Genomic DNA, 17,915 nt, shown 5'->3' with positions numbered 1-17,915 from the left:
CAATATGACATCCCTTTAAATATTTGAACAGGGCTATCATATCACCTCTTAACCTTCTCTTCTCCAGGCTAAACAACCCCAGCTCCCTGAGTCGTTCCTCATATGGCAAGGTTTCCAGACCTTTCACCATTTTAGTCGCCCTCCTTTGGACACGCTCCAGTTTCTCAATGTCCTTTTTGAATTGTGGTGCCCAGAACTGGACACAATATTCCAGGTGGGGCCTGACCAGAGCAGAATATAGTGGCACTATGACTTCCCTTGATCTAGACACTATACTTCTATTGATGCAGCCTAAAATCGCATTGGATCCTATTTAGTTCCTCCATAGCTGCGCTTTCTTGACTACAGTCTCCATGTTGATTAATGACTGACCAAAATATGGACAAACTATTAGTTCTCTTTTCTTATTGTTCCGCTGTAAATCTGCCTTTCAACTTTCTTTGACTTTCTTCAATAGTTATCCCAGGTCTTTGTTATTTTCCATTAATAAGGGGTCATCTGAATATATTAAACTGTTGATGTTCCTATTGCCAGTAATAGGAATTTTCAAAAATCCAACAAATTTATTTGGCAACCATGTCACATCCAGATATTTAATCTGGGATAATCTAGCTCAACACACACAAGCACACTATCCCAAATACATCAGAACTATTATTTTATTCTTAACTAGTTATTCCTCCCTTCCCTGTACTAAATGGAATGGCCTCAGCCCAACTACAGAAACCATGTTTCTCTCCCCCATAGTTTCTTTTAACAGCCTTTTCTTAAAAGCACCTGTAGATGAGATAGGGGCACTCTGGTAGAAACAGCCAGGAACTTGATAATGGCTAATCATCCTGTGATTCTTGTTGGCCAGAAGAGATAGGGGGGAAGGTTGGCAGCTGTGAGAACCAACAGCCAAACAAGCCCTTGGTATGACCAATGATTGAGCTCCTTATATTCTTATCTTCAGTGTAGGTTCGATGGGAAAACATCTTATGGGTTTGAAAAAGATGCTGTTCAGTGCAAATGTCTTCCACAAAAGTCCAAGAGCAGTGGCAGGGGGTGGCTCTGATGTCAGTGAGGTGGGGCATCTGCTCTGGGTTTTACTCTAAAGGAACTTAGGTTCAGCACCTTAGATAACTTGAAAATTCAGGCAAAAACCCAGAAGAGATCAGTTGCCCCAATGAATGAAAGCCACCATCCAGCACGGCAGTGACTAGTAGTCTCTTGACTACAAAAGTGAAGTGGAGTTACACAAGTCTAGAATCCTGCTCAAGAGCTTGTTTTCACATCAAGTCAACACATTTTCCCCTTCAGCTTTTCCTTTGGAATACTGTCACTCTGTATTTTATCTTCTCTGTGTGTCATTTCCTTCTTTTTAGTCTAGACTCATTCCATTTTGCCTTTTTTTTTTTTTTGCCATGCGCTGCTTCCCTCCATTAGTGTAGCATCCCCATTGGGAAGGCTAGCTTGTTAGAGGTGCTGGTGTTGTGCCGATCTCTTTGATTGTAATGAGAATACAAGGAGGAAAACCAAACAGAAACAGACAATATGAAGGTACTCTGTAATGCTGAAGTTCATTGGAGTATAACAGTTTCATTCTAGCTCTGACAGTAAATTCATGAAAGGCAGCTTCTTATGAATCACTGCACACCTTCCCATATTTTGCCTTTTTAAAATTTATATATGAAAAGACAGCAGACACAAATAATTTTGCAAGCAGGGGCCTCTCCATATTTTCATGGCCCATGGGCTACAATTTTAATCAAGAAAAACGCTTTGGGAAGCATAGCATTCTGCTCACTCTCTGTTTGTAATATAGTGCACTGGAAATCAAAATGAAAAACTCCAACAGCTGTGTTGTCCCCAAAAGCCCTCATAGTCTCAAAAATGATTATATATACCTTTATTATTTATAGTTTTTTACACTTTTTAGTGTGCAAAGTGCTTTCTAGTTCTTGGTCTCTTCCATTTACATCACTGTATCAGTTTATCTTTTTTTATTCACAGATTAACACCATTTCATAAACAAAATACTCTAGACAATTCACATCACAATCCAAAAACATAATAGGAATGTGAGTACCTTAAAAGTTCAAAATAGGAACAGAATACAACCAGAGTAAAAACCAAGAAAACCATCTGTAGAATCAAACTAATGTAACATAAATTGACAAAACTGATCTAAATTGAAGCACAGAAACTTGTATACATACTACTAGAAACCACTTTTACAAAGTTTGCTTGATCCATATAATCAAAAGGAGGAGATGCATAAACATCTCATAGCTTTAAAACAGCTTAATATAAATCACTAGGTGCTATATACAAGCTAAGTAAATTTTATGTTGCTTTATTTTTCATTATTAATAAAACCTATCTTCAGATTAGTTTTAAGATCCATATTAAACTTAGTAGAACAAGATCGGTAGGACATGGTAGGTCCCTGGTTTTGACTGGCCATATAGTTTGGTCATATGGACTTTGTTTTAAGCATGTGACATTGTTTCTCAAAATGCTTTGAAATATCTCTAGTTATTTGTTAATTGTTGTTGTCCCCTTCCTTATTATTGTTGTTGTTACTACACAAAATTGAAATGATAGCCATTTTGTCCAACTGGCAAACAGCACAAAGGAGTCAAAGTTCACCTGTGCAGACCCTTTAAAATAACTAGCATTGTTAAATCATATAATCATACTGTTTGAAGAGATCACAAGGGCCATCCAGTTGAAGCCTGTGCCACACAGGAATACACAAGCAGATACAGTATGAGATATGTCTAAATCTTTGGTGAACCCCATCCCATGGTAGAGTTTCAGAAGCCCCTTCACTGAAAAAAAAATGTTTACATGGAAAAATAAAGAATTGCACCTCTGGAAGCCTCCAGCTAGAAATGTTAGCTGGAATGAATAGTGCCCCAGCAGCTTGTTTTAATCCCCAAAGCCCTACAATGAAATGAGAGGTAACTCAAACACAACTACATGACAATTTAAAAGAAGGATGGGTGCCTGGAAACATACTGTCTGGGTACTGCTAATTTGGAACTGTTGTCCTGTTCTTACAAAAGAAGAGGCTGACTTTCAGTACCTCATCAGACAAACGTCATCCCTTGAAACCTTGGAACTCATGGTTTTCCTTACTAATCTGGGGATCGCAAAGCCCCTAGGAACCTTGAAGCTTCATATGGTGTATGGGATACATTTTGCCTACCTTTGTTCCACTAAAATATGTATCTGGGAACAAATGTCCCTTCTGAGATGCTTAACGTTTTTTGTCGTCCCCCCTCCCCCGCCTCCATTGAAAGTGGTTGGCCATACAAAACAAAACTAGGTTCATCTATTTCTGGCTTTAAAATCCAGCAAATATCATTTACAGTTTCTGTGAACTGTCTGAGACACTATCCAATGTACCTTTTGTCCCCCTTTATGTTCATGAATCCATTTTGGAGCTGTATTCAGAGTAGGTGCAATCATTGGCCAGAATCCTATTTGGGACTTAATGTTTTTGCAAGTGGACTTATATCTGCAGACATTAGAATTGGATGATTCTGTATCTAGTCAAGGACTCATATTACATCACTACATAGCAGAGCTAGCTGTATGTCTTTGGATCATTGCTGGGAAGTGCCAATGCTAGGGTCTTGTGTGTATCAGGACAGTCTCACCAATGTCCGATTATGCATCAACTCAATTTGCTAAAAGGATTTCTTATCCCTCTGCTATGTAGCTAACAATATAAACAATTACTGTATATACTCATATAAGTCTAGAAATTTTAGTCAAAAAATTGACCCCCAAAACCTGGGTCAACTTATCCACGGGTCAGTTTAAATACTGTACTTTAACTCTTATAAGTAAAAAAAAAAAAAAAAAGACCCATTCCCTGGTGAAATGCAAGAGCATAATGTTTCTTGCAAGCACTGACCCATCCACCCCCTCTCTCATCCATCCAGCCTTTAGGATAAGCCCAAACCATTATGCCTGCCAGAATTTTGTAAGTTCCTTAGCATCATTGTCCTTTGCTTCATCATTTAGATCAGGGGTAGGCAACCTTTTTGAGCCGGGGGCTGGGTTGCTGTCCCTCAGACAACTGGGGGGCCGAAGCCAAAAATTAAATAATTAATTTTTTAAAAAATTAATTAAATAAATAAACCAGGACAAATGTAGGACAAAATTTTTAAATGGAGGACACTTTTTAAAAAAATGGAGGGCACACAAAAAATTGCTGATCTTAAAAAAATGTTAATATAAATGCATGTTTCGGAGGCTTCTATAGACAATTGCCCCTCTTGCCCGCCGCTTGGCCCCCCCTTGTCTGCCGCTTGCCCCCCCTTGCCCGCCTCCTCCTGATAGGCCAAAGGCCCCACGCCCTCACGCGAGAGTCCAAAGGCTCCGGTGGCAATCGACGGCAGGACCGGGCTGGGGCCGATCCCAAGGCCTTGCCGGGCCGCATCCGGCCCACGGGCCACAGGTTGCCTACCCCTGATTTAGATCCTTTGTTGCATGCTCTTAAGTTTTTCCATTGACTTATCCATGGGTCATATCAAAATCCATAATTTTGGCCGCAAAACCTATCCTCGATTTGTACATGAAGTCGACTTATAGTCGAGTATAAACAGTACGTAATGTAAACCGTGATAGGGGATTCTAGTCATGTTTTAAAAAAAATTATTGAAAGTAAAAAAAAAGATTGCATTTTGGAAAAATAAAAGAAATAAAAGATTGCATTTTAGAAAAAAAATACTGCTACACATCTGTTTCCATATCTTTTAGCAGATAATGCTTTTACAAATTTTATAATTACAAATTATAAAATTACCTTGAATTGATAAGTTATAAATTAAAATTAAAATTTATCTCCAAGATATGATGGAATGAGTTATGATGAACTGGGACTTGGGGGACCAGGAACAAACCACAAAACTCCCCTTGAGACTGTGAGCCCAACACTCACTCACTCAACCTGATCTACCTTTCATGGATAAAGTATGGATAGTCATTCTACTGCCTTGAGTTCATTGGAGGAAAAGTGAGATAGAACTGTAAACAGACAAGCATTACTGCCAGAAACAAAAGGGGGGAAAGGGGAGGGGAGGGAAAGAAAAGGGATATAGTAGTATTTTAAAGACTAATTTATATTTTTTGCATGAGCTTTCATGGCTATCACTCCACATCCTGAGATGCACTGAGAATTGGCGAAAGTCCATTCTAAAATATAAATATAAAAATATAAATATTCAAGCCTTAAAGGTGTAGGTAGATACCATTTCCCCTTCATTTTTCTTTTAATGCTACAACAGTCTAACAGGTTTATTTCTTTGAAAATAGCCTCTCCTAAGAAATTGTGAGGACACTGTAGTTATAGCTTGATTTTTTAAAATTTATTTATATGTTTTATGGTCCCTAATACAACATATATAATACAACTTTACAAAATGTTATTAATAGATCACATATTTTTCACTCCTCCTCCTCCGATAGCTATGACCAAGTAAATTAGTACCCGTACCCATAATGTGGAATATTTTATTAATAATTTCTCTTACTTTGTTACTTTTCAGCTTTAATTTTCTCAATCGAACAACCCATTTTATTTTCCTTTATTTTCCCTTAAATATTCAAATAAAAGGTATTCTGCAATATAATGTGACCAATTTCCCCCCCCCCTCCAGACATTGTTCATTTCTCCATCCCAATGCTGTTACAGCATGTGCGACCCATAAGATTTTTATTATGCATTCTTCTGTTTTATTCAATCTGAATTTTCTTAAATTCAGAGTTAAACAATTCTCCTTATCAGATTTAAAGTTTCTCCCCATCATCCTGTTTATCTCTTGTATAACATCTAACCAAAAATTTTGTACATAGGAGGCACTCCCACCGCATATGAATGTATATTCTTTTTTGACCACACCCATGCCAACAATTTGGAGGGTTTTTTAAAATTTATCATTGCTATCTGATGTGGGGTTTTATACCATTTACTAATTAACTTTAATTGTTGTTCCCTTATCTTTATATTTTTAATTTTAGTTATCTGAGAGAGCCAAAATGTTAAATCTTTAGTGTTTATCTTTAGGTCTTTCTCCCATATACCCACCAGCCCTTCCTTTATACCAAATTGTTTCTCCAAAAGAAACTTGTAAACCTTTCCTATTAACTCCTTTTCTCCTCTAATCTTTTCAGTATATCCTTGAACCATAATGTACCATTACCTGTTCATTTTATTTCTTATAAAGAAACTTATTGACATTAACTGAAGCCAATATTTCTTGCCAAATAGTTCAGTTAATTTTTCAGTCTTAAGTGGTTTCCCTCTTTCATCAAATAAATCCCCTGTAATTCTATATCCTTTATTTTTACAACTTTACTCTTCCTAACTCTTGATTTCCTCCTTTGTTTAGATATTCTGAGTGCCATTTTAAATTTTCCATTTTTATACTTTTAAACCATTTGTTCCATACATGTTGTCATGATAAAAGGGGGGCTTTCTTCACATCCACAATCTTCTTATTTGGTTTCGTTTGAAATATAGATGTGTAATCCATGTTATTCACATATTTTTCAATTCTAACCCACCTTTTTCTCCTTCATATACAAAATCTAATAATTTAACTCTTTGGGATGACTCAAAATATAATTCCAAACATGGGACTCCCCATCCTCCTTTTTCTTGGTGTGAATAAATTAATGTTTTTGATACTCTAGATCAGTGGTCCCCAAACTGTGCCCTTTAAGAGATTTTGGACTTCATCTCCCAGAAGCATCAGCCATGTTGGCCAATAGTCTGAGATTCTGGGAGCTGAAGTCCAAAATCCCTTAAAGAGCACAATTTGGGGACCACTAATAGGTTGTTTCTTTCTCATAATCCATTCTTTAATACTCTTGTCCCATTTTCTAACCACTCTCTAAGAAATTATTTCTGGAATTGTTTGAAAAAGATATAATAAATTTGGGAGCAACATCCTTTTTGAGGATATTCCATTTTTTATGGGACCACTTAGATATCTGGCTATTTCCCCCCCAAACTTATTTATAATTGTTAGATTATATTATCCACATTAGTCATTTTATATACTCCCAGATATTTCATCTTCTTAACCCCCAATTTCAATTCTATTATATTCTGTATTCTTTTTTTGTTCTTGCCATTTGATATTGAGAAATGTTATCTCTGATTTTTAATACTGATTTTAAGTCCTGATACCCATTCAATTTTTTCATTAGTTAAGTTAATTTTTAATAGATTGATATAATTGTGTAGTTAGCAAAGCATCCTCTGCAAATAATTTTATCTTTATTTCTTCCTTCCCAGTTATATAACCTGTGATTTCCTTTTCTTGTCTTATATCACTGGCTAAGAGTTCTATAATTAATGAATTGTATCTTGATTTGATCATTTAGAACATGTATTTAGGTGAACAAGTAACAAAATGGTAAAATTACAAGAAAATAAATATGTCATTTAATTCTGAATTGAGGAAAGGCATACCAAATTACAAACCAGCTTGCACTGTAAGTTAGTTGCACTGCTCTGGCTAAGCTAATATAATACATATAGTATATTTAAACAAGATTCACATCTTTAAAAAAATAACTTATTATTTTCCATAGTCTAGATAAATAAACAACAACAGTGCTGTGATGAACATATGAAGCTTTAATGCTTAGATAGCTGCTAATGTTTGTTTGTTTGCTTGCTTTTGTTTCAGAACATTTCACAATACATACTCACTACACCAGCACTTTATGCTAGTTTTTGTATGGTTTTAATCTTGTAATTTTAATTTTGTTTTTAATAGTTTATATATTGATGCTTATGTGATTACTGTTTGTAAAGTGTACATTTGTGTACTTCTGTGTAACCCGCTTTGATCTGCCAAGGAAAAGCGGGCTATAAATAAACAGATTATTATTATTATTATTATTATTATTATTATACCCTTTTGGTATCAAAAGAACTGGAAGTTTAAGTATCAAAAGCCTTTAGCACTAGCTGCATCATCCTAGCTAATGAAGACTGGTGTCCTTAAGATTTCCCTGGGAACATTAGTAGACACAAACAAGGATTGTATTAAAATGATTAGATATTAATCTTCTTTAAGGAGATATTAGTTCAGCTCAGGAAGAAATGGCATTAAGGAAATTATATGCTCATGGTGCATGGCTGCTACAATGATAGAATGTTTTTATTTCCCCCTAATTATGCAGTTCTTCTCCTTATTTTCCTCATAATTTTTTCTCTGAAATACAGCTTTTGAGAATAAATACTTACATTGCCCTCTCCTGAGAAAAAAAAAAACCTGACAGAAATTTTAAAAATAAAATTGCACTCTTTACCAAACAATACATTCTTCCATAAACCAATTTTACACTGTGTGAATATGGTATATTAGAATGTATGATGACATTTTGGCCTAATTTAAATCTTCTCGGTTTCAAAGGAGGTTATGTGGTTATGAATTTAATTTTCCCACTGAAATCAATGACACTTAAAAGGGACTTTATTTTAGCAAGGTTGTATTCTGTTTTTGGCTCTTTAGTGCTGTTAAAATGAATACACTGAGGGAATATTAACAATATTTCCATCACTCTATACACTAATCAAGTTCCTTGTAGAAAATAACAGTGGTGCAGTATTTGCAAATTGCAGAGAGAGGTGGTGGAGAGAACAACTTGGATTTTGTGCTGCCCATCAGCGTGGAGGCCGATACTGCTGCCGAGGCCACTTTTCAGCACCTCTGGTGCTGCTTGCCTCTTTCCACTGCCACCCTAGTCATCAGAAAGTTCACTACATGCAGTTTTGTAAAAGCAGATTTTTGAAATCCCCTGGTTCTCTGAAGCCTTCAGGTGTGACACCATTTTATTTTATATGCAGGACCTGATTAGTATGCAAGAGATCTCCGGGGAGCTCTTCAGTCCTCTACTTCTGCCTTCGAGGTGGCAAAAGCAGCATCACTCTTGGTTGTTTGTTTGCAAGGCAGAAGTGAGTAGCTGGCAAATATTTCAAAATCCAAAAATATCCAAAATCCGAAACTCGTCAGTTCCCAAGCATTTTGGAAGAGAGAGACTCAACTTGTACATTAATATAAGCAAGCAAGCAAACAAACAAACAAACAAATTTTGTGGGCGGAGAACTGAACTGGATAGTCTCTTGAGGTCACTCTACTCTGTTTCTTCGATTGTACCAACATAGAAATATTGGTTGGCTAGTGTGGTGAATGCCCTTGTGTCAGAACAGAGAGCCTTTTCTGTTTCATATCTCTTGGAGTGCAGCTCCAGTAATCCTTTAGCATTGCCCATGCTGGGTGGGGCTTCTGGGAGTTCATGGCCCCACCTTATTTTAAGGTGATTCACTGTTGACTATCCTCTTCAGTAGCCAACAGATATCTGAATGGGATGCCTCTTCCCCTTAATCAAAGTGATAATCAGAGAGTGTGTGAAGAGAAAACAAAAGATTAAGCTAAGAATACAAATTAGATTGCTGTCACTGGCAGGCAAAGCCCTTCTTATTCACACAGTGTTTTTGGCAACTGACTGGTTGCTGACAGAGAACCTTTAAAGTGCTGTATTTTTTATGCTTTTCATTGCTTTTAATTCAGTCTTCTCATGATATGACCAAAGTATGACAATGTGGCATCTTGGCTTCAGTGGAAGTTCAGGTTTGATCTATTCAAGGACTCATTTGTTTGTCTTTTTGGCTGTCTCCGTTCTGTTTCTCCATATTCTGTCCTGACAATAGCCTCTTGTCCTAAGTACAGATTTCTCATCAGGACTATCAAATGCAGTGGCACTCCCGTGTCTTTGAGAGCCTTCCATAGCTTTTTGTGATCTATGCAGTCAAAGGCTTTAAGGCTTTATAGTCTATAAAGCACATGCCAATTTTCTTTTGGAATTCTTTGGTGCATGCCATTAGCCATCATATATTTGCTATTTGTTCCCTAGTGCCTCTGTCTTTTCTGAACCCTGCTTTCATCTCTGAGATTTCTCTCTCCGTATCTGATGGGAGTCTATGTTGTAGAATTTTAACTGATCAGCAACCTTATTTTCATAAACAAAACAAATGATTCTGTCAATTTCTTCCCCATTATCATACACTATTGTGTTTCAAGAAGAGATCTTTTGGAAAACAACAACCACCAGTTTGCTTTCAGGAAAGTTGTTATCATCGTGGTCATTGACACTTGAAGTGATGCATGGAGTTTTGTCAAAGATCCTTGAGTTCTGTGAGGCACTTTTAGGTTTTCTTGTCAAGCTGTTGAAAATTTGGTAATTAAATAGACCGCTAGTGAAGGTAAATAAGATTAAAGTCAGTTAGATTAGATGTGCATCTGCTACAGAAGCTGATTATGTTATAGGTTTCAGCACCATAGTCTCAGCTTCACACATTCATTTTAACATTCTTATAGGACACAGTTTGGTTATAAGCACTTAGCAGTGTTTCAGATAAGCTAGAAATAGTCTAGCAAACTCTAATAGTTTTTATTGAGAGAAGCTTGAATATGTTTCTACATTGTATTCTGAGAGATTCACCTTTTGACCATACACATTCTCTTTCACAGTCTTTCCAAAAGCCTTCATTTTATTCATTTTGGCCTGAAGCCATGATTTGCATTTGATCGGGGATTTGTTTTATTTTTGTTGTGGTTTTCTGGCTTATGAATGTGAAAGGAAGAAATAACTAATCCCTGTGCACTTTTGGGGCACTCATCGGTTCCAAGCTATGTTCAGTGTACATGTTTGAGTTTGTTTAAACTATCTTTCATTGAACTTCTGCCTTGGGCTTCAGAGTCCAATGAAAGCACTGATGTGTGGGGAAACTGCCTAGTTATATACTGAACGAGACTTGTGCATAATAAGCCAGAAAAGCCAATGCATTAAAAAAAATGCAGCCAGGCTGCCTTCTAGCCCTGTTCAATCTGTACAATTCTGCCTTTCACATTAACATCACCTCCTCCTGGAAGGCTCAGCTCAGGTCCTTAGTCTTTAATTCCACCCTTTTCTATACCTTCTACAGCCTTTCAGTCAAGACTGACACTGGTGGTTGAGAGACATGAATCGACGGAACAGATTGGGTCAGGGATGGACATGTTGCCTTCTTGTGTCCTCTATGTTCTGAATATACTTAAAGGGGATGTAATACCTCATCTATAACAACACCAACCTGGATTTTCCACAAAGCAGTTCTCCACTGTGGATTCCCAAACAACCTAGAGCTATTCTCTGTACTGCATTATAAACAGCCAGTACAAACATTACGACAATAGACTGTTAAGTTTTAGCCAAATGATATCACCAGGTAGTCCTGGTGGTGCAGTGGTTAAATGCCAATATTGCAGCCATTCACAGCTAGAAGGTTGTGAGTTCAATCCTAGGGACTAGCGCCCTTCCAGAGTTTGTAAAATGAGTAGCCAGCTTGTTGGGGACAATTGGTTTACACTTTGTAAACCGCTTAGGGAGTGTTTAAGTGCACTGATAAGCTGTTTAAAAATGTACTTGCTATTGCTATTGCTATTTTTTTGGCTATTTCTGTTTCTCTAGAGAGATTTTTAAAAAAGCATTAGAGTATATTGTTCACTATTGTTTAATCCATAAGGACAAAGGAATAGAAACCATCAATCAAATCATGAATAAATCAGCAGTCCACAGGTCTAGTGAGTATGTGTCTGGACTGATGTGTTGGAAGCCCCATGCACATGGTTCCATGCTGGAAAATAAGACATATTCTTTGTAAGATACCTTAGGAACTTGTATAAAGGGCAGGGATAATGTACTATGTGTCTCCAAGCTGATTTTCACTTATGATGACTGTATACTAGGGTTTTCTTGGCAAGACTTATTCCAAGATTTACCATTGCTTTCATCTTAGGCTGAGGGTATGAAACATCTAACCTATTCCCCTATTGAACCAAAGGCATTTTCAAAATTATGCCTCCCAGAAGAAACGGCCTAACAGTGTCTATTACTCAGAACTATCATTGGGTTGAAGACTTGTGTATATATGCATGAAAATGTATTTCTTGAACCCAGCAAGCATGTGTAGGATTGTGTTCTTAGGCTGACATCCTGTTAACCCTATGTCTTCGTATGTCCGTACTGATCACTTCAGAATTGAGGATAGGAGCCTGTAGAGGAGATGAGAGGAAAGACTCATTCGATGAGCAAAGGTTCATTTGTACAGGATTAGATTTTGCCCTGTTGTTGATGTTGTTGTGTGCCTTCAAGTCATTTCCAACTTCGGATGTGAACCTATTGTGGGGCTTTCATGGCAGGATTTTTCAGGGCAGGTTTGCCTTTGCCTTTGCCTTCCTCTATGGCTGAGAGAGTATGACTTTCCATGGCTCAGTGGGAGCTTAAACACTGGTCTTCACAGTCATAATACACAGCGCTCAAATCACTACAACACACTGGCTCCCTCTTGCCCTAGTCCATCAGATTCTTCTGATCTTCCAGCACGTTTGCCCTTGGACCATGGACACTGTAAAGAGTCTAAAAGGAATACTTCTTGGGCCTATTGAAAGAACATAGGTTCAAAACACACTGCAGAAATAATCCAGTTTGAGACCACTTTAACTGCTCTGTCTCAGTACTAGAGAATCCTGGGAAATGTATTTTATTGTGGCACCAGAGCCCTCTGACAGAGAAAGCTAAATATCTCACAAAACAACAGTTCCCAGAATTTCCTAGCATTGAGCCAGGGCAATTAAAGTAGTCTCAAACTGGATTGTGTTTTGGACTATAGAGATGTTTTAATAGAGTTCTCTACATGTGGAGAGTTTTGTGGTGGATCATGTCCAGCAGCTTGACAAAGATATCACTCTTTTGCTATCAATGAATTTCAATAAATTGACCCTTCATACCAGGTTATCATGTCCAGAAATCACATAGGATTTGGGATAGGGTGAGAAATCCAGTAGGTATGTACTACATGTTCCCCCCAATCTACTATATTTTATCTGATAAGTAGATCCTTCACAAGTCCTAACCTAGTATATTCTGCCTGAAGGATGCTGACCTCCATTAATTAGCTGATTTTTTTTTCTATATCTTTTTTTAAAAATATACTTTTCTGTTGAAAGTTAATTAATATCCATGCTGTCATACACTCAGAAACACCTGAGGGCAGCAGGCCAACTATATTTTATCAGTGTTGATAAATAATGTCTTGGTGACAGCCAAGAAAGTTATCTGGCAAATACTTTGAGAGGCAACAGAGCAAGCTTTAGATATTTGGATGTCTGAGGTGAAGGACAAGAACTCCCTTTCCACATTCATGGACAGAAGCCAATTGAACTGGAATGGAAGCTGAATCTTAACACTAGCAACAGAAGAATTCCCTTCCCAGTATCTAAAACAGTGGGCTAACTGAGAGAAAAATAGACATTGTGGTGTAACTGCATTGTTCTTCAATAACTTGCCATCAGTCTCTCCTCTCCTTACTACATCATCATCATCATCATCATCATCATCATCATCATCATGCTTTATTTATATAACACTATAGATTTGCACATCCAGTGTCTTTTGCTGGTGGGATGCCAAATCATTGGGACAGCCCATAAACTTTATTTTTATTTTGAAAAATGGTATAAAAATTAGGCATTCCTTTTGCTCAGTGAAAAGTTAAAAGGAAGAAATTAGAGAGGATCATATTTTTGACCTACTGTTATTCATAATGCATAATCACAAAGTGCATACAAAATCCAAATGGATCAGAATCTACAGGCAGCCGGTATAAAGGAACTGCTTATAAATAATGAAGGGTAATGACAGTGCCTATTCTAAATGGATTTTGAGAAGTATGTGGCTAAGCTAAAGCATTCAGCTGCAAAGTAACAAACCAAATTAGTGTACATTTTAAATTAGACCATTATGCAGTTTGGGAAAGAGTTGCAATAAAGAGCTGTTATGGAAGAAATTGTTTTAGCTCTTAGTCTGCTGTCTGCCTGAAGTGCAAAAGGTTGGGAAAATGCTGATATTCAGCAAAACAGGAAAGTAAATGATACTAGTGATATTAGTCAACAAAATTAATTTCCTTGAAGCTTAGACATTTAGACATGTGTGACCGGTTAAGAGTATTTTGCTGATAGAGCCTGGTGATACGAAAAGTTTTATTTGGCCTTGTCACATTCTGGTTTAATGCAAAAAGTGAACAAGACATACTACTTGATATCTAGCTTAAGGCTCAACCTCAGCCATTTCTATTTTATTTAACACAGCAGCATGAGCAATTTCACTCTATGGGGATGGATCCTTGGAAGTCAGTGTCAAAGTAGGTGACGAGTCCTCAGATACAGACTGAATAGTTGTGGAGTCAGGATCAAGTGAAAAGCCAGAGATGTAAGGAAAGCACAGCAGCAAGAGAGGTGCCATGTGTTCACAAGCAGTGTGTACTGTACTTTAAGGTGTTTCTAGTTAATACAATGTATGTAAGAGATGAAACTGATCAAGAACCAGAGGATTCTTTCAAATTGTTCTGCTATCAGCTGAAAAACAAAAATGCTGCAGCACACTTTTTTGGCTTTTGTATAGGATGGAATTTTCTTCTGACCATGCAATGACCCAAAGTCCACACTCAGCCCATCTAAACCATGTATCCCTTCCAGCATGACCATTTCCAGGTTGCTAGAGAGCAAGTAGATCAACAGTGATATGTTCAGCTATTTTCTTTTAGCTGGATATCAGACATTATGTCCCAAGGACACCAGCAGTCACTGCAGGCTCCTGTGACAGTTCTTCAGTCTATGTGGGGCTATACAGACCAATCCAAAGGAGCAGTCTGCAGCTGCCTTTTTACGGGCTGGATGGGGGCCACAGCAAACTCACACCGCAGCCCTAATCCAGCCTCTGGAGAGTGCAAAAAGGAGCTGCAAAAAGCTCCATGATGGTGCACACCATGTGGGTCAGCGTGCGCCAAATGGTGCCCTGTGGGTGGAGTTAGGGCATCCAGCATCAGGACGCTGCACCCTGACTCCACCCGCAGTTGGGGCAAAGTGCCTGTGTGTATAGGCCCTAAATGTTTAAAATGGTTCCTGCTGAACTTCCCAGGTAAACCTTTTGAAGACTGATAACTCTCAGAGTATTGTTTTATGCCACAATCCTGTACAAGTCTACTCAGATGTAAGTCCCTTTGTTTACCCAGTCCTAGGTAAATGTACATAGGCATACAGCCTCCTCTGGAAACTAATTCCTGTGTTAACATAATTCCAACCACTCTGTCTTTCCTACTTTTGATTTTAGGCTACATTGAACAGCCTTGTATGGTACCTTGCCCATTTGATTGCAAGTTAAGCGACTGGTCCAGTTGGGCACCTTGCAGTTCATCTTGTGGAACAGGAGTGAAAATTCGATCCAGGTGGCTGAAGGAAAAGCCTTACAATGGAGGACGTCCTTGCCCCAAACTTGATCCTAAGAATCAGGTGAGGTATATCAAGAAAACAGTAGAGCAATTTTACAGTGCATCAGTTATGCTCAGCATGTTTCTTGTTGTAGTAATAAGATAGTTTCTCTTTCTGGCAATTATAGATTCATACCTGGATGTACCTTTCCTTGAAAAGTGTTACTTCCTTGGAAAGACAGATTGATACAGCTCAACATTCAGAAGTTTCTTCCTTTGTTCCCAGAAATATTCCAGACTCTCCAGGCATGAGTTAATAGTTATAGTACAATTTCTCTGTAGCATGCAAATCACTCATCATAGTCAATGAAATCAGCAAGAATTTTTCTGGAACAAGTAATTTGTGAATAGTGAAATTTGAAACAGTTTACGAAGACTGATCTTTTAAACTATTCCTTGTGATTTTTTTTCTCTCACTAATTCAATTTCATTCTGTTGTAATAAGTTTCTCTTTGACAATTACAAGGTAATTTTCAAGTGTGTGTTCTATTAGGCAAAGGCAGCAATATAAATGAGAATATTCAGATGGAAAATTAGGGGTAAAATATTTTTCAATTAATGTTGCTATTTAATGTTATAAAGGAACTTTGCAGTTAATGCAGATGAGCGAATTATGGGTTCATATAATTTAAATTTTAATGCTTTTTAAGGCTATTGAAATGAAATCAAAAACATTATCCCTTCTTATGCTGGTTAGTTCTTTTTAAAAAAAACACCAACCTTTGCTTCGTTCCATTATCCTTATTATTCTTACCCTGGCATCCTAACTTTTCTTTCAAAGCACCTTTGCTTAATTTTTGATTTTAGTAGTTAGGCTGTTGTTAGGCTATCTTGAGTTCATCCTCCAGGTGTTTCGAAATCTAACACATATAATCATGTTAAGAGTGGGCATGATATATAAGGCTGCTGGAAGTTGACGTTCAACATATCTGAAACAGCAGAGGGGTTCTGTGTTATAGATATCACCAACTCCAGGTGTTCAGGACCCTTGAGAAAGATGCCCATAGTAGTGTCTCTCTCTCAGTATGGGTGCATCTACACTGCAGAAATAATGCAGTTTGACACCACTTGAATTGTCATGGCTCTGTCCTATGGATTCCTGGGATTTGTAGTTTTGTGAAGCATCAGCACTCTTTGGCAGAGATGGCTAAAGACTTTATAAAGCTACAAATCCCAGGAATCCATAGGATGGAGCTACAGCACTGAAAGTGATATGAAACTGCATTATTTTTACAGTGTAGATGCACCCCTGGTCTGTTTCTTGAGTTACTGAAGTTGCTGCTGGTGCTCCTGCTCATTTTTTGCACAGGTAACTGCATCTTCTGTGCAGAACACCATAGTTTCTTCCTGTACAGATATGCTATTTTAAAATTATTTTCTTCATAAGAATTCTATTTAATGCGCAGAAAATCCTGTTTTAGGCTAAATAAAAATCACATGTGAGTAGGCCCACTATAGGTTCATGCATTTGTTCTGCTTGATAGAGTCTATCCAGCTAGCATGCACACTTCCTCTTTATATTTTCCTCCACTTTTCCTATCATTATTGTCTTTTCTAATGAGTCCTGCCTTCCAATGGTGTGGCCAAAGTACAACTGCCTTAGTTTGATCATCTTGGTTTCTAGAGTGATTTCAGACTTGATCTGTTCAAGGACCCATTTGTAATTCTAGATATTTTGTACCGCAACCCCCATAACACCGACCAACATTCTCCATCCAGACATTAAATCCTTGCTGATTTTTCAGCAATAGACAACAGTATGAAGCAACTTCAACCTGTTTTACCCAAGCATGTGAGAAGCAGCATTCCTATCATCCTTAGAGTTATCTACATTCTTTCCATTTCTGCATCTAGGTTTAGACAAATCGTTTGAAAAATTGCACATTAAAACACATAAGCAACAGTGTAATAGAAACAGAGCCTAAGGAAATAGGATAAAGGAATGTACAATAAGATAAATAATGCCCATATCTCAATATATTCTTTTATGGATCTTGGATATCACTAAACAGGTAAAAATGAAATCCCACGGCAAATAATACACAGATGCTAACTAAGCTCCTGAAAATGATAGCAATTCACTTTATCCACAGACATAGTAGAATGTTTATGTGAAAATTCATACTCATTGCTTTTGTCAGCTTTCTAATTTCAAAATCATTTTAGTAATATTTTTAAAATTGCATTATTAGACATGACAGTGGATAAACTTTGCAGGAAAGTATGAAACTCAATAAGAGACAAAATAAGGTATAAAACATCCTCACCAAAGCTAATAACACATGGATGTTTTTGTTTGTGTCTTTAATCTTGATGATGCTATTTTCCAGAATTGCAGTAGATTCTTTTGCTATTTGAATAATAGGAAAGAATATACCCAAATGGATACCATGACATCTTATTGTATGCTTCAGTTTATTAATTGTTTCTAAAGTTCTAATGAAGAAATAACTATTGAAAACTACAATTATAAATTAATTTAAACATATATATCCCTGGTTGTCCTTTGAAAAGATCCCAGTGGCTTACTTGA

The 17,915-nt window shown here is 37.3% G+C and overlaps 1 protein-coding gene across 1 annotated transcript in view; it reads left to right on the top strand.

The window, feature by feature from the left end:
* The window catches only part of THSD7B (thrombospondin type 1 domain containing 7B), a 597,991-nt gene that overhangs the window by 434,762 nt on the left and 145,314 nt on the right, over positions 1-17,915 (top strand). The window contains exon 15 of the mRNA XM_089520110.1: positions 15,226-15,404. Coding sequence (XP_089376236.1) covers positions 15,226-15,404 — 179 coding nt within the window. The remainder of the gene's footprint in view (positions 1-15,225; positions 15,405-17,915) is intronic.

The sequence above is a fragment of the Sceloporus occidentalis genome, unplaced genomic scaffold, assembly GCF_023333645.1.
Source record: "Sceloporus occidentalis isolate IW3139 unplaced genomic scaffold, rSceOcc1.0.p SCAF_4, whole genome shotgun sequence".
NCBI classification, from domain to species: domain Eukaryota; kingdom Metazoa; phylum Chordata; class Lepidosauria; order Squamata; family Phrynosomatidae; genus Sceloporus; species Sceloporus occidentalis.
This window is presented reverse-complemented; position numbering and strand designations above follow the sequence as displayed.